This window comes from Pan troglodytes, chromosome 1 (assembly GCF_028858775.2).
Source record: "Pan troglodytes isolate AG18354 chromosome 1, NHGRI_mPanTro3-v2.0_pri, whole genome shotgun sequence".
In the NCBI taxonomy this organism is placed as follows: Eukaryota; Metazoa; Chordata; class Mammalia; order Primates; family Hominidae; genus Pan; species Pan troglodytes.
The window spans coordinates 25,019,933-25,041,052 of NC_072398.2; the positions used below are offsets into that span (position 1 = coordinate 25,019,933).

At 43.2% G+C, this 21,120-nt stretch overlaps 1 protein-coding gene and 1 non-coding gene across 2 annotated transcripts in view; both read left to right on the plus strand.

The window, feature by feature from the left end:
• NVL (nuclear VCP like) overlaps window positions 1–21,120 on the plus strand; it is a 102,436-nt gene that overhangs the window by 64,375 nt on the left and 16,941 nt on the right. Inside the window, 1 exon segment of the mRNA XM_054659325.2 lies at window positions 14,957–15,063. Within this exon segment, the coding sequence (XP_054515300.1) occupies window positions 14,957–15,063 (107 nt within the window).
• Window positions 8,148–8,284, plus strand: MIR320B-2 (microRNA mir-320b-2). The gene has a single exon (NR_035741.1). It is a non-coding gene; the product is annotated as a microRNA mir-320b-2 (primary transcript).

A 21,120-nucleotide genomic window follows, 5' to 3' on the forward strand; every position in this document is an offset into this window, starting at 1 on the left:
GACCTCAGAGGATCTGCCTGCCTCGGCCTCCCAAAGTGCTGGGATTACAGGCATGAGCCACTGCGCCTGGCCTGTTTATTTTAAAACCTGTGTTAAGAATGGCAGAAATGGCAGATGAATCATAATGTGGTACCGGTGTTTTGTTTTTTCCCTATGTGTGTATATTGTCTTCCCCTAAAACTCTTCCGTCCTTTTTTCCCCTATAACAAATCTGTTGCATTAACGACCTACATTTAAAAATAAATGTTCTGGCCGGGCACAGTGGCTCACACCTGTAATCCCAACACTTTGGGAGGCCGAGGCCAGCGGATCACAAGGTTAGAAGGTCGAGACCATCAGCTAACATGGTGAAACCCCGTCTCTACTAAAAATTAAAAAAAATTAGCTGGGCATGGTGGCACACACCTGTAGTCCCAGCTACTTGGGAGGCTGAGGCTGAGGCAGGAGAATCACTTGAACCCGGGAGGCGGAGGTTGCAGTGAGCCAAGATTGCACCACTGCACTCCAGCCTGAGTGACAAAGCGAGACTCTGTCTCAAAAAATAATAATAATAATAAACGTTCTAGATCTTCTTCACTTGTTTTCATGCTTATTTGGCAGTTCTGCTCCATTGTATACTATCACGTGACATTGTTTTGATTGCTTATAATTTCTCTGCTTAGCTTTAAGAATTCCCTTCTTGCTTGATGTTCTGGTTAGCCGTTGCTGCATAACAAACTACTGTAAAGCTTAGTGCTTTAAAATCACCATTTGTGGCTGGATGCAGTGACTCACACCTGTAATCCCAGCACTGTGGGAAGCCAAGGATCACTTGAGGTAAAGAGTTCAAGACCAGCCTGCTCAACATGGTGAAGCTCCATCTCTACTAATAATACAAAAATTAATTGGGCGTGGTGGTGGGCGCCTGCAATCCCGGCTACTCAGGAGGCTGAGGCAGGAAGGAGAATCACTTGAACCCAGGAGGCGGAGGTTGCAGTGAGCCCAGATAGCACCACTGCATTCCAGCCTGGGTGACAGAGTGAGACTCCATCTCACACACACACACACAAAATCACCATTTTTATTTGGCTCACAATTTTTAGGTCAGGAATTTGGGATGGGCTTGTCTGGGTGGTTCATCTTGGATCCACGTGCTATCAGCTGGAGTGGCTGGACCAGAGAATCCATTTCCACAGTGGCCTCTTTACTCACAATGTCTTCACAATCCTTGGTCTCTCTCCCAACCCGGCTGCCAAATAATTATAATCTTTTTGGAGTTTTTTTGTTTGTTTGTTTGTTTTTGAGACGGAATCTTGCTCTGTCACCCAGACTGGAGCGCAGTGGCATGATCTCGGCTCACTGCAACTTCTGCCTCCCAGGTTCAAGTGATTCTCCTGCCTCAGCCTCCCGAGTAGCTGGGATTACAGGCATGTGCCACCACACCCGGCTAATTTTGTATTTTTAGTAGAGATGGGGTTTCACCTTGTAATCTTTCTGATATGTTTTACTTTATACATTGAAAAATGTTTAAGAAGCAGTCTATAAACTTTCTGTATTCCAAAGAAGTCCTTGACACAAAAGATACTCTGAGCCAGAAGATCTACAGTCCATGGAGAATTTGTGTGAGCTTAATGGGAGAAGTAAGAAGTGGTAAAATTTGAGACACATTTTGAAAGTAAAACTAATAGGATTTTCTGGAATTAGATGTGGGATAAGAGAAAGAAAATAAATAAGGGCTATTCTTATTGTTAGATTGTTTTACCTATACTGGGTAAAAGGTTTTGCCACTTCTGAGATAGGGGACACTTGGAGAAAAAGGACACTTTAGAAAAGACCAACTTTTCTAAAATGTCTGTTCAAGGAGATGAAAATAAGTTTATTTCATTTTCTTTACAAGTCCATATTATTTAAAACAATCACCAGTAATAACAACTAGGTTCTTGGAGCACCTACTAAGTGCCAGGCCCTCTGTTGGATGCTTTACCATTGTAAACCTCACAACAGCCCTACGAGAAAACTACATGTGTGCAAAAGTTGAACCTTGGTGAGTGATATGGTTTGGCTCTGTGTCCCCACCCAAATCTCATCTCCAGTTGTAATTTTGACATATAGAGGGAGGGACCCAGTTTCAAATCAAATGGCAGGAAAAGCTTATAACAAAAACTGTAGTTTTCTCTCCCATCCCTTCTAATCCCCTGCCCAGAGGCAACCACTTGAGCTATTTTTTTCCTTCATATTTTCAAATATGCTCTTATGGCTATTTCTTATCAATTTTAAACACTGCCCATTAACTTCATTTTAAGGTAGACGAAGATTTAGTTATGTTCACCCTTTCTCCATACCCTCCACTCCCACCATCACTGCGACGTCATCTGTCCTCTTCCCCATTCTCCCAGTATTGTAATATAGTTTGATCAGAACTCTTGGTTAAGTCACTAGTGTTTACATTACTATGGCTGTGTCACTATTTCTCTCTGCTGACCCAAGCATGACACTGATTAGGTTTCCTTTCTCATATAACTCTTGTCCTTGGATTCAGTGGCCCTCATTTTTTTCTTTTGCTTTGTTTTCTGTTACTGTTCATCACATATTTTATACAGCTGTCGATGTTATTTATTCAAACGATGTACCAGTTCCATTTGTTTGTTTGTTTCTGGAGACCTCCCTCTGGAGCTTTCCACCTTCCTGGCTCTAATCTGGACTGGTTGCTTTAGGCCTGTGGTCTAAACAGCTGTTATTTCAGGACTTCCTTGACTGTTTTCCTTTGTTTGCCCTTTGTTTCTGATCTCATGGGTTTTTTGTGTGTACTTTTTTTATCTTGCTTACGCCCTCATTTTGCTGGTACTTATCTTTCAGTGGCTTTTCTAAGAAAGATTATGTAGGAAGTAGATTTTTTTGACTGCTTGTATATTTGATTTGTTTTTCCAAATGTGAGACCATCCCCCATAGTTATTTTATATTTAAAAATATCTTTATTCCACCCTAATTTTGATTAGTAACCTAGCTGGGATATAATTTTGAGCTTAAAATTATTTTTCTTCATAATTTATAGACATTGCTTTTTTTCTTTTAAAGGTTCCATGTCATTCTCATTCTTTCTATGTGACTTTTTGTTTGTTTGTTTAATTTGTGTGCTTAGCACTTGGATCTTAAACCCTCCTGGACTGATCTCCTAAATGTCCTCTTTTTTCTTATTTTTCATCTTCTTGCCTTTAATTTTTTTCCCAATTATTGAGGTATTAATGCTTAGAAAGTAAATGAAAATACTGTCCTCTCACCATTCCACCTTTGGTTATTCTGAAGAACTGGGACAGCCCTCTTCTTTTATTTAATTTATTTATTTGTATTTTTGAGACAGGGTCTCACTCTGTAGCCTAGGCTAGAGTGCAGTAGTGCAATCACCACTCACTGCAGCCTCAACCTCCTAGGCTCAAGAGATCATCCCACCTCAGCCTCTCACGTAGCTGGGACTACAGGCACGCACCACTACACCCAGCTAATTAAAAAAAAAAAAAAACTTTTTTGTAGAGATGACGTCTCACTATGTTGCCCAGGCTGGTCTCAAACTCCTGGGCTCAAGCGATCCTCCCACCTCAGCCTCACAATGTTCTGGGATTACAGGCGTGAACCACCGTGCATAGCCCTAGCCCTCTTCTAATGTGTGCTGTATCAAAGTCCACATTTTCTTCTGGAAATAAGCGAACTTCCTTTTGCTTAACCAGAGGAAATGCAGTTCTTTGTACCCTAACCTTAGTCTCTCCTATGCACATCTTTGCATTCTCTTTTTCACATACCAACTCCAGTAAACGATGTTCTCAGTTAGGGAACTACCTGTTCCCCCTTAATCTATTATCTAGCTGTTTAAAAAAGATATTCCTGCACAATTATGAAGCCCAAATATCTTATTACTTTCTCTTCTACTCAATAATTACGTATTTTCTACCAGTAGTATAATCCAGAAAGAGTTTCTGCCTTCTATGCATGGCTCAGTTGAAAAAATAAATAAGGGCCAAGTGTGGTGGCTCACACCTGTAATCCCAGCACTTTGGGAGGCTGAGGCAAGAGGATCTCTTAAGGCTAGGAGTTCAAGATTAGCCTGGGCAACAAAGCAAGACCCCATCTCTACAAAATAAAAATTAGGCCAGGTGCAGTGGCTCACACCTGTAATCCCAACACTTTGGGAGGCCGAGGCGGGCAGATCATGAGGTCAGGAGTTCGAGACCAGCCTGGCCAACATGGTGAAACCCCATCTCTACTAAAAATAAAAAAATCAGCTGGGCGTGGTAGCACGTGCCCATAGTCCCAGCTACTCGGGAGGCTGAGGCAGAAGAATCGCTTGAACTCAGGAGGCAGAGGTTGCAGTGAGCCGAGATCGCGCCACTGCACTCCAGCCTGGGTGACAGGGCAAGACTCTGTCTCAAAAAATATAAAATAAAAATAAAAATTAGCCAGATGCACTGGTGTGTACCTGTAATCCCAGCTACTTGGGAAGCTGAGGCAGGAGGATCACTTGAAACTAGAAGTTTGAGGCCACAGTGAGCTATGATTGCACCACTGCACTCCAGCCTGGATGACAGAGCAAGACCCTGTCTCAAAAAAAAAAAAAAAGGAAAAGAAAAGAAGAAATAAATAAGCAAATTATGATTAGATGTGCAAGCTTCTGCAGGGCAGGGATTCATTCTGCACTTTTATATCTGAGAGGTAGGTTCTAGTTAGAGGCTCTGCCCATTCTAAGCGTTTAATAATTATCAGATGAAGGCTGGGCGTGTTGGCTCATGCCTGTAATCCCAGCACTTTGGAAGGCTGAGGCAGACACATCACGAGGTTAAGAGATTGAGACTATCCTGGCCAACATGGTGAAACCCGTCTCTACTGAAAATACAAAAATTAGCTGGCCATGGTGGCGCGTGCCTGTAGTCCCAGCTACTCAGGAGACTGAGGCAGGAGAATCGCTGGAACTCGGGAGGTGGAGGTTGTAGTGATCGCGCCACTGCACTTCAGCCTGGTGACAGAGCAAGACTCCGTCTCAAAAAATAATAATAATTATCAGATGAAAGAGTGGATGACTCACAGAGAAGGTATTTATTTCATTGTACTAAGATATTTACCACTGAAGTTCCAAGCTAAATAGAGTGTTTCCTTACACATCTAGTCTGGATGCTTTGGGTCATTGTTGAATGCATTTGAAGGTAATTGAACAATGACTTGGTGCCATGGTCAACCCTGTATGTTTTGCCCTTTGGCACAGTACTGCCCTTTTAAAATTAGGTTATGCCCAGCCAGAACTTTGGCTGAGTTATAGATGCTATGATATGTAGTAGAGCTCAATAATTGTTTACGGCTGGATGCGATGGCTCATGCCTGTAATCCCAGCGCTTTGGGAGGCTGAGGTGAGCAGATCACTTGAGGCCAGGAGTTTGAGACCAACCTGGGTTAACGTGGCAAAAATCTCGTCTCTACTAAAAATACAAAAAAAAGAAAAAAAAAAAGTTAGCTGGGTATGGTGGCACATACCTGTAATCCCAGCTACTTGGGAGGCTGAGGCACAAGAATTGCTTGAACCTGGAAAGTGAAAGTTGTAATGAGCGGAGATTGTGCGACTGCACTCCAGCCTGGGCAACAGAAGGAGACTCTGTCTCAAAACAAACAAACAAAAAACATCATTCTTCTTATTATTATTTGTTGAATGAATCATGAGTAGAAACCTATTTCATGAAGGTTGTCTGATCTTGTAATTATTTTCAATGGATATATTTATAGTGTTGCTAGTCTGAGGATTCATTTTTTTAAAAAGCTTTACTGAGATGTAAGTGGCATATCGTAAAATTTACCCATTTTAAGTATATCATTCAATGGTTTTGAGTATATTTACATAGCTTTACAGCCATCCCAACAATCTAATCTTAGAATATTTGCATCACCTGGGCCATGTGTGGCTCATGCCTGTAATCCTAGCACTTTGGGAGGCCGAGGCGAGTGGATCACTTGAGGCCAGGAGTTTTGAGACCAGCCTGGCCAACACAGTGAAGCCTCGTCTCTACCAAAAACATACAAAATTTAGCAGGGCATGGTGGTGCGCACCTAGAGTCCCAGCTACTTAGGAGGCTGAGGCAGGAGAATCGCTTGAACCTGGAAGGCAGAGGTTGCAGTGAGCCGAGATTGTGCCACTACACTCCAGCTTGGGCAACAGAGTGAGACCCTATCTCAAAAAAAAAAGAAAATGTTCATCACCCTTAAAAAATCTCATGCCTGTTAGCATTCACTTTTCCTTTTCTCATCTCCAGCCTTAGGCAACCACTAATCTACTTTCCTTTTTTTTTTTTTTTTTTTTTTTTTTAATGTAGAGACAGGGTCTCATGTTAACCAGGTTGGTCTCGCACTCCTGGCCTGCAGCATGCCCCCTGCCTTGGCCTCTCAAAGTACTGAGATTTTAGGCATGTGTCACTACTGGCCATCATCTACTTTCTGTCTATATAAATTTGTCTATTCTGGATATTTTATGTAAATAGCGTTATACAATATGAGGGCTCTTAAATCTGGCTTCTTTAGCATAATGTTTTCAAGATTTATTCATATTATAGAATGTATCAATACTTCATTCCTTTTTATTATGAAATAATATCCCGTTGTATGGATATACCACATTTTGTTTATTCACCAGTTGGACATCTGGGCTGTTTCTGTTTTTTGGCTATTATGAATAATGCTACTATGAACATTCATGTATACATTTTTGTATGGACATATGTTTTTATTTCTCCTGGGTCTATACCTAGGAGTGGAATTGCTGGATCATATGGTAACTCCCTGTTTAACATTTTGAGAAACTGCTAAACTCTTTTCCAAAGTGGCTGCATCATTTTTATATTCCCGCTAGTAATTTTGACATTAAAATATATGAGAGTTCTGATTTATTCACATTCTTACTAATACCTGTTATTGTCTTTTTTTATTATAGTTATTCTAGTGGATGTGAGGTGGTATTTCATTCTGATTTGATTTGCATTTCCCTGATAACTGATAGTGTTGAGCATCTTTTATTGTGCTTGTTGGTCATTTGTATGTCTTCTTTGGAGATATGTCTGGTCATTTTTCAATTAGGTTATTTGCCTTGTCATTGAGTAGTAAGAGTTCTTTGTTCTAGATACAAATCTAAAATCAGATATGTGATCTACATATGTTTTCACCAATCTGTGGGTTGTCTTTTCACTTTTTTGATGTCATTTGAAACACAAGTTTTTAATTTTGATAAATTCCAATTTATGTGTTTGTCTTTTACCGCTTGCAATTTTGATGGTGTTATCAATGGTGTAAAAATCATTGCCTAACCGAAGGTCACTAAAATTAACTCCTGCATTTTCTTCTCATACAATTTTAGCTCTTACATTTAGGTCTTTGATCCATTTTGAGTTAATTTGTTGCGTGTTGTGAGGAAAGTGTGCAAATTGATTCTTTTGAGTGTCAATATCCCTTGTCGGGCCCAGTGCAGTGACTCATGCCTGTAATCCCAGCACTTTGGGAGGCCAACATGGGAGGATTGTTTGAGCTCAGGAGTTCAAGACCAGCCTGGGCAACATAGTGAGACCTCATCTCTACAAAAAATACACAAAAACAAAACAAAATTAAATGGGCATGGTGGTGCATGCCTGTAGTCTTAGCTACTTGGGAGGCTATGGCGGGAGGATTGCTTGAGCCCCGGAGATCAAGGCTGCAGTGAGCTATGATACACCACTGCACTCCAGCCTGCGCTACAGAGTGAGACCCTGTCTCCAAAAAAAGAAACAAACAAACAGACAAACAAAAAACCACTTGTCCTAGCACCTTTGTTGCAAAGATTAATTACTCCCTCATTGAATTGTCTTGTTACCTTTGTTAAAAATTGAGGGTCCATTTATAACAAAATAATGTTTTCCTAAAGTTAAAAGTTGCTACTGTTACCTCTCAATTTTAACTTTTTTTTTTCTTTTTTAATTAATGTTTTTTACCCATGGCAAGCTGTAATAGCTTTTTTGAGGGGAGGGAGGTGCTTGATAAAGAACAGTAGGTGCTGCTTATCAACAGATGAAAGGAGGTTTCTTTTTCAGGCAACCATCTCATTTGTGAGTGAATGGACTTTCTCTTTAAAGTGTTGGGATTGTTAGTGCCATTTTTATTGTAAATATCAGAATTGTTATTTTTTGTCTTCTACCTAAGAATTCTGTCTCTTAGGCTTTCTCTTCCCAGATTTCCCAAAGTTGGGAAAAGCTGGGTTGAGAGGGCAAAAGGAAAAAAAAAGAATTCTGTCTCTGACATAATTAGATAGGGAACCAGTTGGGAAGCTGTAAGAATAGTGCAGGTGCAAGGTGGTGGTGGTTTGAGCTGGGTGATAGCTGTGGATGTAGAAAGAATCTGAATATATTGTGTCATAGGGTTGACCTGATTTGCTAATGGAGTAGTTAAGGATGTGGGAAAGTGGAATCAAGCATGGCTCCAAGGTCTGGGCCTGAAAAACCGGGAGAATGAGTTCACATTAACTAAGACGGGAAAGACAATGGTAGGGGCCTGTTTAGGGAAGAGCTAGGAAGAGATTAGCATCTCATTTCTAATGATGTAATACATAGAATCTTGCAGGAGCCTTTGGTGAAGTGTAGTTTAAGTCATCTAATACTAAAATTTATATAAAGTGTCCAGAATGCCTTTTACTGTAAATAACTTATTAAAATAATAAACTGCATAATATTAAGTGTGATATTTGTCAGAGATGTTAAGTGATTATAGGACTCCCAAACTAAGAATGCTTTATAATTATCATCAGTATTCCCCTTTACCTTGGGGCATGTAGAACTGGCTTTAAGATGTGTTTTGTGGGGAGTTTTTTGTGGGTTTTTTTTTTTTTTTAGATGGAGCCTCACCCTGTTGCCCAGGCTGGAGTGCAGTAGCACGATCTTGGCTCACTGCAACCTCCGCTTCCCAGGTTCAAGCGATTCTCCTGCCTTAGCCTCCCGAGTAGCTGGGATTGCAGGCACGCAACACCATGCTCAGCTAATTTTTTAGTTTTCAGTAGTTATGGGGTTTCACCATGTTGGCCAGGCTGGTCTCGAACTCCTGACCTCAAGTGATCCACCCGCCTCAGCCTCCCAAAGTGCTGGGATTACAGGCGTGAGCCACCATGCCTGGCATGTATTTATATGTTTAAATTAAAAGATGTTTCAACAGCATGGTAACTGGCATAGAGCTGAGACAGATAGATAAAAGGAACAGAAAAAAAATCCAGAAATGTTCCTATGCATATCTAGATAGTTGATGTATTTAAAAAGCACAAAGGCAATGCAGTGGAGAATGTATAGTCTTTTCAACAATGGTACTGGAGCAACTGAATATCCATATGCAAAAAGAAAAATTGAACCTTAATTCATACCTTTTACCACATACAAAAAATAACTCAAAATGAATCAAAGACCATTGAAAACAACATTATAAAACTCTTGGAAGAAAACATTGGAGAAATTTTTTTCTACCTTGAATTAAGCAAAGATTTCCTATATGATATTAAAAGCGTAAACCATAAAAGAGCAAATAGATAAACTGAACTGCTCTTCGAAAGTGCCAATAAACCAGGTACAGTGGTACACGCCTGTAAACCCAGCTACTCAGGAGACTGAGGTGGGAGGATCCTTTGAGCTCAGCACTTCGAGGCCAGCCTGGGCAGTGTAGTGAGACCCAGTCTCTTACAAAAATGCAAATAAGAGAATATAAGATAAACCACAGACTAGGAGAAAATATTTGCAAAGCATATATCTGATAAAGGATTAAAAACTACACCATTTTAGGCCAGGCGCGGTGGCTCACGCCTGTAATCCCAGCACTTTGGGAGGCCCAGGTGGGCGGATCACAAGGTCAGGAGATCGAGACCAACCTGGCTAACATGGTGAAACTCCGTCTCTACTAAAAATACAAAAAAAATTAGCTGAGCGTTGTGGTGGGCACCTGTAAGTCCCAGATACTCTGGAGGCTGAGGCAGGAGAATGGCGAGAACCAGGGAGGTGGAGCTTGCCGTGAGCCAAGATCGCACCACTGCATTCCAGCCTGGACAGCAGAGCGAGACGCTGTCTCAGAAAAAAAAAAAAAAAAAAACCAAAAACCTACACCATTTTGGGCCAGGCACATTGGCTCACGCCTGTAATCCCAGCACTTTGGGAACCGAGGCAGGCGGATCACGAGGTCAGGAGATCGAGACCATCCTAGCCAACATGGTGAAATCCCGTCTCTACGAAAAATACAAAAAGTAGCCGAGTGTGGTGGTGCATGCCTGGAATCCCAGCTACTTGGGAGGCTGAGGCAGGAGAATCGCTTGAACCTGGGAGTTGAGGTTTCAGTGTGCCAAGGTCATGCCAAAGTACTCCAGCCTGGCGACAGAGACTCCGTCTCAAAAAAAAAAAAAAAAAAAAACTACACCATTTTAAAAGTAGCCAAAAGGTACTTGAAAATTGCCAAGAGAGTAGATTTTAAGTGATCTACCACAAAAAAAGTAATAAGAATATGAGGTAATGCCTGTGTCAGTTGTCTCAACTTGGCCATTCCACAGTGTATACACATTTTAAAAACACATGTTGGCCAGGCACAGTGGCTCACGCCTGTAATCCCACCACTTTGGGAGGCCGAGATGAGCAGATCACCTGAGGTTGGGAGTTCGAGACCAGCCTGACCAACATGGAGAAACCCCGTTTCTACTAAAAATACAAAAAAAAAAAAAAAAAAAACAAATTAGCCGGGCATGGTGGTGCATGCCTGTAATCCCAGCTACTCGGGAGGCTGAGGCAGGAGAATCGCTTGAATCCAGGAGGTAGAGGTTGCGGTGAGCTGAGATTGCGCTATTGCACTCCAGCCTGGGCAACAAGAGCAAAACTCCATCTCAAAAAAAAAAAAAAAAATGCCAGGCACTGTGGCTCATGCCTGTAATCCTAGCACTTTGGGAGGCCAAGGCAGGTGGATCACGAGGTCAGGAGTTCGAGACCAGCCTGACCAATATGGTGAAACCCCGTCTCTACTAAAAATACAAAAGTTAGCCGGGCATGGTGGTGGTCACCTGTAATCCCAGCTGCTCAGGAGGCTGAGGCAGGAGAATGAACTTGAACCCGGGAGGCAGAGGTTGCAGTGAGCTGAGATCATGCCACTGCACTCCAGCCTGGGCGACAGAGTGAGACTCCATCTCAAAACAAAAAAAAACATGTTGTACAACCTAAATATATACCATTTTTCTTTGTCAGTTTACAAAATTATTTAATCAACTTTAAACATAAAAATGGCCAAAAGATTTGTACAGTTACTTCACCATAGGAGGTGTACAAATGGCAAACTCATGGAAAATGCTTCACACCATTAGTCACTAGGGAAATGCAAATTAAAGCCACAGTAAGCACTACAAACCTTAGAATAACTAAAAGATTGAAAAGACTGGCTGTGCCAAATGTTGGCAAGGATATGGAGGAACTGGAACTTTCATGCACTGATGATGGGAATGTAATGGTACAAGTAGTTTGGAAAACAGTTTGGCAATTTCTTTTTTTCTTTTTCTTTTTTTTTTTTTTTTTGAGACCGAGTCTTGCTCTGTCCCAAGGCTGGAGTGCAGTGGCCTGATCTCGGCTCACTGCAACCTCCGCCTCCTGAGTTCAAGTGATTCTCCTGCCTCAGCCTCCTGAATAGCTGGGATTACAGGCATGTGCCACCATGCCTAGCTAATTTTTGTATTTTTAGTAAAGACGGGGTTTCACCATGTTGGCCAGGATGGTCTCAATCTCTTGACATTGTGATCCTCCCGCCTCAGCCTCCCAAAGTGCTGGGATTACAGGCGTGAGCCACTCCGTCCGGCCAGCAATTTCTTAAAAGTTAAGCTTATACCTACAGTTTGATATGGCCATACTACTGGTATCTTACACTTAGGTAATTTACTGAAGAGAAATGAAAGCATATACAGCCTGGGAGCCGTGGCTCAGGCCTGTAATCCCAGCACTTCGGGAGGCTAAGGCGGGTGGATCATGAGGTCAGGAGCTCAAGACCAGCCTGGCCAAGATGGTGAAACCCCGTCTCTACTAAAAATAGAAAACTTAGCCGGGCATGGGGGGCGGGGGGGCACACTTGTAATCTCAGCTACTTGGGAGGCTGATGCAGAGAATTGCTTGAACCCAGGAGGCAGAGGTTGCAATGAGCCGAGATCGCCCCACTGCACTCTAGCCTGGGTGACAGAGTGAGACTCTGTCATTAAAAAAAAAAAAAGCATATACAAAGACTTGTACAAGAAAATTACTGACACATGAAACAACTTGGGTGAAACCCAAAATGATTATGTTGCATGAAAGAAAGCACAGTACATATTGTATAATTCCACTTATATAAAACTTTAGAAAATGCAAACTAATCTATAGTGCCAAAACAGATAGGTGGCTGCCTAAGGATAAAGGAGAGCAGGTAAGGGCAGGAGAGAAAGGTTACAAAGGAGTCCTCAATAATTTTTAAGAGTGCAAAGGGATTCTGAGACATGAATATTTGACAACCTCTGCTCTGTAGAGTCAGAAGACCCTTAGGCTTGTTGAACCATGCTCTAGTATGATATTGAAAGTGTTATGCAGTAATATTCTTTCCTATTTCCAAGTATGGAATCCTAGCATTCCAAGAGAGAGTTCCAACAATGTGCTGAATAGTGATGAAACCATTGAATAATAAGTATATGGGTTCCATAAGGTGGTTAAAGAACAACATCTAATAGGTTTGGAATTTTAGCTAAAAAGGGAATAATAATAATTTACCTCTTTGTAGAGGAGTAACTCATTGGTTAAGTCTTAGTAGGTTTATTAGAAACGTGAATCTCATTAATTATAGCCTGTGTCTGAACATTGTGAGCTATAAGAACCCTCATATTAATGGTTAAGGGACTGTTGGAAATGATGTGATTTTATTAAAAATGGGGTCTTTGTGGAGGAGTCAGGAATGGTCAAAATGAGCTTCAGGTATGGGGCTTGCTCTGTGCTCCTGATACCAAGGGTCTGGCAAGCACAAAGGAAGGTGAGAGAGTTTATCTGGGGGGACTCAAGGAAAACTTCCTGAAAGAGGTGTCCTTTGAGAATTCCCACAGGTATAAATGAGGAGGGAGGCACTTCAGGGAAGGGAACCACTGAGAGCACAGAGAAGGCAAGAAGCTTCTGGATTGTTTAGGGAACAGCAAGAGATCTGGTGTAAACAGGGCGTGGGAGTTGGAAGAATGTGTAGGAAGAGTAAAACCAGAAAGGAAGATGGTCAGATCCTAAAGGGATTTCCTGCCATAGTGACAGCTGGAGGATTCATTCTGCAGTGGGAGCGGAATTTGAGAGAATTGGACGTGTATTTTAGGACAATAACACTAGCGGCATTGTAAAGAGGCCCAGAGAGAGGAAGTCTAGAGGCAGGACCATTTAGGAGGACTCACATTTTGCCTTTACTGAGGGTTGACGTAATCAGAGGAATGCTTGATGGAAATTGGTTAGAGGGAAGGGAGAAACCTGCCTGGTATTTGGGAGGTAGGGTGGGGTGGAGTGGTGTGGTGATCATTATCTGAGATAGGGAATCCTGGAAGAAGAGCAGTTTGGGGCCGGAAGGTGGGGTGGACTTTTCATTTACTTAAGGACATGTTTTGTTTTTTTGTTATTGTTTTTGAGACAAGAGTCTTGCTCTGTCGCCCAGGCTGGAGTGCAGTGGCACGATCTCATTGCAGCCTCCGCCTCCCAGGTTCAAGTGATTCTTCTGCCTCAACCTCACAAGTAGCTGGGATTACAGGTGTGGACCACCACACCCAGCTAATGTTTTGTTTTTTTTAGTAGACCCAGGGTTTCACCATGTTGGCCAGGCTGGTTTCAAACTCCTGACCTCAGGTGATCTGCCACCATGCATAGCCGAAGAGATGTATTTTGATGAGCAGAAGCTTTTCATTTAAATAAAATGCAATTTATTAATTTTTTATTTTTTATAAAGAGGTTCTTCTCATCTCATGTTAATTGCTTTTTTTTTTTTTTTTTTTTGAGACAGTATCACTCTGTTGGCCAGGCTGAAGTGCAGTGGCACGATCTCAGCTCACTGCAACCTCCATCTCCCAGGCTCAAGCAATTTTCCTGCCTCAGCCTCCCGAGTAGGTGGGATTACAGGTGTGTGCCATCACACCCGGCTAATTTTTGTATTTTTAGCAGAGACGGGGTTTCACCATATTGGCCAGGCTGGTCTCGAACTCCTGACCTCAGGTAATCTGCCTGCCTTGGCCTCCCAAAGTGCTGGGATTACAGGTGTGAGCCACCGCGCCCAGCCGTTAATTGCATTTTTTAAAAGATTTTATTTATTTGGTCTGAGCACAGTGGCTCACGTCTGTAATCCCAGCACTTTGGGAGGCCGAGAAGGGCGGATTGCTTGCACTCGGGAGTTCAAGACTAGCCTGGGCAACATAGCGAAATCCTGTCTCTACTAAAAATAAAAAATTAACCAGCCAAACATCTTATGTGCTCACTCATAAGTGGGAGCTAAGCTATGAGGGCACAAAGCATAAGAATGATACAGTGGACTTTTGTGGACTTGAGGGAAAGAGTGGGAGCGGTTGAGGGATAAAAGACTGCACACTGGGTACAGTATATGCTGCTCCAGTGATGGGTGCACCAAAATCTCAGAAATCACCAAATAACTTACTCATGTAACCAAACACCACCTGTTCCCCAAAAACCTATTGAAATAAAAATTAATTAATGAATTTAAGTAAGTAAAAGAAAAAAAATTAGCCAGGCATGGTAGCATGCATCTATAGTCTTAGCTACTCAGGAGGCTGAGGTGGGAGAATCATCTGAGCCTGGGAGGTCGAGGCTGCAGTGAGCTGAGATCATGCCACTGCACTCCAGCCTGGGAGATGGAACAAGACCCTCTCTCAAAAAAATAAAAAAATAAAAATAAAAGGTTTTATTTAAGACTTTTTTTCTCCCTTCTTCTCTAGATATAATTGACCCTGCAATCCTGCGCCCAGGCCGCCTGGACAAAACACTGTTTGTGGGTTTACCGCCCCCTGCAGATCGCCTTGCCATCTTAAAAACTATCACAAAAGTGAGTAAAGGAAATGGTATATTTTTGTATATGTTTCTCTTGTTTTAAATAGAGACAGTTATAAGAGGTAGTAATTTTCGTTGACTGATTACTTTCTTTTCCGTAGCTGTGTTTGCCCAGCCTATATCTCCCAAAGGGAAGGTGAACTGATCTTCGATTATTACTTTAAAATAATTTACATCAGATCATATTTGAAATGGAGTAGAAACTTTTGGAGAAACTGGCACTTTGGGAGGGCGAGGTGAACCCAGGAGTTTGGTACCAGCCTGGGCAATATGCTGAGACTCTGTCTCTACAAAAGATAGAAAAAATTAGCCAGATATGGTGGCACCCACCTGTGGGACCATGTACTCAGAAGGCTTAGGTGGAAGGATTGCTTGAGCCCAGGAGGTCAAGGCTGCAGGGAGCTGTGATCACACCACTGTACTCCAGCCTGGGCAACAGAGCAAGACCCTATCCTTTTTTTTGAGGCGGAGTCTTGCTCTGTCACCCAGGCTGGAGTGCAGTGGCGCGATCTTGGCTCACTGCAAGCTCTGCCTCCCAGGTTCACGCCATTCTCCTGCCTCAGCCTCCCGAGTAGCTGGGACTACAGGTGCTCGCCACCACTTCCGGCTAATTTTTTGTGTTTTTTAGTAGAGACGGGGTTTCACCGTGTTAGCCAGGATGGTCTCGATCTCCTGACCTCGTTATCCACCCGCCTCGGCCTCCCAAAGTGCTGGGATTACAGGCGTGAGCCACCGCACCAGACCCCGCAAGACCCTATATTTAAAAATAAATAAATAAGTGGGCCAAACACGTTGGCTCACACCTGTCATCCCAGCACTTTGGGAAGCCAAGGCAGGTGGATTGCTTTGACCTCAGGAGTTCAAGATCAGCCTGGGAAACGTGGGGAAACCCCATCTCTACAAAAAATACAAAAATTAGCTGGACTTCAATGGCTCATGCCTGGCTGAGGCTGGAGAATCCCTTGAGCCCAAGAAGTGGAGGTTGCAGTCAGCCAAGATCGTGCTACTGCACTCAAGCCTGGGTAACAGACCAAGACCCTCTCTCAAAAAAAAAAAAAATTGAATGACTTCTGTCATCCCACTTCTCACTACCTGGAACTAGTTTTTCTGCCCTTCACACATCACATTTTGAGGTCTGTAGAAGTGCTTTGTTTCTACATTTCTATAGCCTTGGGATGGGAGAGGGAGCTAAGCTGGTGGTGTTAACCCTTCTGGGGATGAAATCACTTGTACCTGGACCCACTCTCTCCATCCAGTTGGAGATACCTCCCCCCATGGGAGCTGTCCCACTCCCATGGGATTGTACCCAGTTCTGTCCAGCTCCCTGGAAAGTGGCATACCTTGGCAGTTCTTCCTGAATCTGCTGAAATCCCTTGATTGTGTGTGTCTAACTTTTTCTAGAGCTGTCTTCTCCTCAGGCTGCTTGTCTCCAGCTTGGAATATTAATGACATCACAAGATTTTGTTAACTTACCTTCTTTCTTCAATACTCCTTCCCAGGAATGGAGGCCTAATTATCAGCCACTTTCAAATTTTCTCTTCGCACCCACTTTTCAACATTTGCAGCATGAAGGTTTACCCCTTTCTTTGGTTGCTACTGGTAAATTGTTTAACTTTTTTTAGTATTCTTTTGATGCTGACAAAGGAAGATTCTGTGATCCTGCCTCACTGGGCCATCATTACTTAAAACTGCCTTTAGCAATGTTCCTAAAAATCACCCCGAGGAGGGAGAACAGGGCAGATGAGAACAGAAGAATGATCATCTTTGTAGGGTAGAAAGATTCTATTGATGCACAGTATGGAAAATAGCTTGGAAGCCAGTAAAGTAAAAGTTATGAAATTAAGCATGTTAGAACTAAGGCAATATGACTGAGAAACATCAATGAAAAAGAAAAAATAACGAACTAAGGCATTATCACGGGAATAACAAAGAAGATATAGACATGAGAACTGTTTAAAGGTTTTAATTAGTAGGACATTGGATTAACTGTAGAGTTGGGAGTTAAAGGAAAAGGTAGATGAATTTGCAGCTTGTGCAGCTGGTGGCATCCACCAGGATTAGAGGTCTGGGAGATGAGCTCTCTGAGTTTCAGGTGCCTGGGCACTATCAAGTGGAAAAGTTGAGCAGGATGTTGGGTCTGTGGTTGGGAGTTCAGGAGAGTCCTCTGGCTGGGCTATAGTTTTGTCTGTCATCAGGACATAGCTGGTGGTCAAAGCCATGAAAACATGTTGCTTTAGTTTAGTAGTTCTCAACCTAAGGCAATTTTCACACCACCCCACCTCACGTCCCCAGGGAACATTTGGCAATGTCTAGGGACATTTACCACTACGCAGAGGAGTGATCATGCTGCTAAATATTCCACAGTGCACAGGACAGCCAACAACAAAGAATTATCCAAGGCCAGGCATGGTGGCTCAGGCCTGTAATCCCAGCACTTTGGGAGGCTGAGACAGGAGGATCACTTGAGACTAGGAGTTGGAGACCAGCCTGGGCAACAGAGTGAGACCCTGTCTCTACAAGAAAACAAATTTTTTTTTTTTTTTTGAGACAGAATCTCACTCTGTTGCCCAGGCTGGAGTGCAGTGGTGCCACCTCGGTTCACTGCAACCTCCACCTCCTGCATTCAGGTGATTCTCCTGCCTCAACCTCCTGAGTAGCTGGGATTACAGGCGTGCACCACCAAGCCCAGCTAATTTTTGTATTTTTAGTAGAGACGGGGTTTCACCACGTTGGCCAGGCTGGTCTCGAACTCCTGACCTCGTGATCCACCTGCCTCAAGTCTCCCAAAGTGCTGGGATTACAAACGTGAGCCACTGCGCCTGGCCAAGAAAATTTTTTAATTAGTTGGGCATAGTGGCATGCACCCGTAGTCCCAGCTACTTGGTAGGCTGAGGTGGGAGGATGGCTTAACCCCAAGAAGTCGAGGCTGCAGTGTGCCATGGTCACGTCACTGCACTCCAGCCTGAGCAACAGAGCTGAGACCCTGTCTCAAGGGAAAAAAAAGTATTTTCCGACTCAAAATGTCAGTAATGCCAAAGTTAAGAAACCCTGCTTTGGTTGCATATACTTATTTCTTTGCGTCAAACAAGCTTGATGATGACTGCATCATAGCATCTTCTCTCCCTTTCGTTGGCTCTGTTTTTTTTTTTTTTTTTTTTTTGACACAGTATGTCAAAAAAAGAGACCCTGTTTGTTGCCCAGGCTGAAGTGCAGTAGCGTGATCTCAGCTCACTGCAACCTCCACCTCCTGGGTTCAAGCATATCTCCTACTTCAGCCTCCTCACGCAGCTGGGGCCACAGGTGCATGCCACCACACTCTGCTAATTTTTTTTTTGTATTTTTAGTAGAGACGGGGTTTCACCATGTTAGCCAGGCTGGTCTCAAACTCCTGACTTCAAGTGATCCGCCCACCACGGCCTCCCAAAGTGCTGGGATTACAGGCGTGAGCCACCATGCCCGGCCTTCTTGGCTCTGTCATTAGGAACTATGGTCTTGAGATTTTGTTTGCTTTGGTCAATGTATGTGGGTGTGTATGTATATACAAATAAGCACACACATATAATCCAATTTTGTTTCTATGAATTTCCTGTAGTCATAGTGACATAATGATAATGCTTTCACACTTGTCCTTGGGATTTCATGAACTAAAGAGAAAAGTTGGATTGGTATTTATTTCTAGACATGCCAGACATGAGGCATGTGGTATTCAGAGCTTTATAGATTTGGAACCAGAGAATGATTGGCTCATTCTTCCTGCTGTGTTTCATTCAATGTATGGTACTCACACCAGAACAACTTTATACTTCATTCATCTAGAATTTCAGTGCTATTTGCCAAAATCATTAGGCCTCAGACCAAAGGGTGAATATTTAAAGTACCCCACTTCGGCCAGGCACAGTGGTTCATGCCTGTAATCCCATCACTTTGGGAGGCCGAGGCAGGTGGATCACTTGAGGTCAGGAGTTCAAGACCAGCCTGGCCAACATGGCAAAACACTGTCTCTACAAAAATACAAAGATTAGCTGGGTGTGATGGTGTGCTCCTGTAATCCCAGCTACTCAGGAGGCTAAGGCAGGAGAATTAGCTTGAACCTGGGAGGCAGAGGTTGTGGTGAGCCGAGATCGTGCTATTGCACTCCAACCTGGGCAACAAGAGCAAAACTCTGTCTCCAAAAAAAAAAAAGTCATCTGGCATAAATGGGGTGGGTAACAGAGAGGAGCCCTGCAGCTTCCAAGCACAAAGTTGTGAATATGGAAGAAGAAAAAAATCAAAAAAGACATTTCAATAGAGGTCAACTTTGGCCGGGCATAGTGGCTCCCACCTGTAATCCCAGCACTTTGGGAGGCCAAGGTGGATGGATCCCACCTCCCGAGTAGCTGGGATTACAGGCACGTGCTACCACGCCCGGCTAATTTTTGTATTTTTAGAGAAATGAGGTTTCACCATGTTGGCCAGGCTGGTCTGGAACTCCTGACCTGGTGATCCACCCACCTCGGCCTCTCAAAGTGCTGGGATTACAGGTGTGAGCCACCATGCCGGGCCAAAAGCAACTTTTGTAGATTGTGGTTTAGACTGCTGCATAGTCAGTCCTCAGCCTCTGTCTGTGCCAACGGCAGAAGGGCTTTTGTTAGTTTATTCTCTTTGACTTGAGAGTGCATTTTTGCTCCAATTCTGACTGTGTCCTATTCTAAGACTTGGAACCTCATTGGGCAGAGCTGCCCAGGAGGAGCAGGACCCACATGCAGCCTCCCTGTGCCCTGTCTGCCTGCGTGGGCCTGGTGCCCTCTCAAGAGAGCTGTTAGCAGTGCAATTTCACATCCTTATCTTACCTCATCCTTCAGAGGTCATGAATGTTTTTGTTTAAAAAACTTTGTTGATGGCTAAAGCAGGGCAGAGTGAGAGGAAGAGGAAGCACAATATCTAATTTCAGAGGGGAGAAGTCACAAGGCAGACTTCCTGCCCATGTATGTTCTTTGTAAGTCAACAGAAAGTGAGGAAAATTGGCATTTTTAATGTTTACCCTTTCTATTTGTTTGCTGGCTTTTGACTTTAATTCCTCAGATTGTTTTATATACAGTTTTCTCTTTCTCCTATTAACATCTGAAATATTATAAGGAGATTAGAATAAAGATCTTTAGTCCTGTTCTTAAAAGTCTGAAATATTTTGTAGGTCAAAGCAACTTCTTCATATCTTTTGGGATCTAAGTTTTGTAAAAGAAGAGCGAGTGGGCCAGGTACAGTGGCTCACGCCTGTAATCCCAGCGCTTTGGGAGGCCAAGGCGGGCGGATCACGAGGTCAGGAGTTCGAGACCAGCCTGGCCAATATGGTGAAACCCCGTCTCTACTAAAAATATAAAAATTAGCTGGGCGTGGTGGTGCGTGCCTGTAGTCCCGGCTACTCAGGAGGCTGAGGCAAAAGAATCACTTGAACCCAAGAGGCAGGGATTTCAGTGAGCCAAGATTGCGCCACTGCACTCCAGCCTGGGCAACAGAGTGAGACTCCATCTCAAAAAAAAAAAAAATGGAGACCAACCTGACCAACATGGCGAAACCCCATCTCTACTAAAAATACAAAAATTAGCCGGGCGTGGTGGCATGCGCCTGTAGTCCTAGCTAGTCAGGAGGCTGAGGCAAAAGAATCACTTGAAGCAGAGAGGTGGAGGTTGCAGTGAGCCGAGATCACGCCACTGCACTCCAGCCTGGGCAACAGAGGGAGACTCCACCTCAAATAAAAAAGAGCGAGCCATATACTACTTTTTTATATTTTTTATTTGGTATTTCTAGTGATGATGTGGTGATAAGAGGTCTATCACTAAAAGCTGCCTGAGAAGTAGAAATTTTTTTTTTGAGACGGAGTTTTGCTCTTGTCGCCCAGGCTGGAGTGCAATGGTGCGATCTCAGCTCACTGCAACCTCTGCCTCCTCGGTTCAAGTGATTCTCCTGCCTCATCCTCCCAAATAGCTGAGATTACAGGTGTCTGCCACCATGCCCAGCTAATTTTGTGTTTTTAGTAGAGACAGGGTTTTTCCATGTTGGCCAGGCTGGTCTCGAA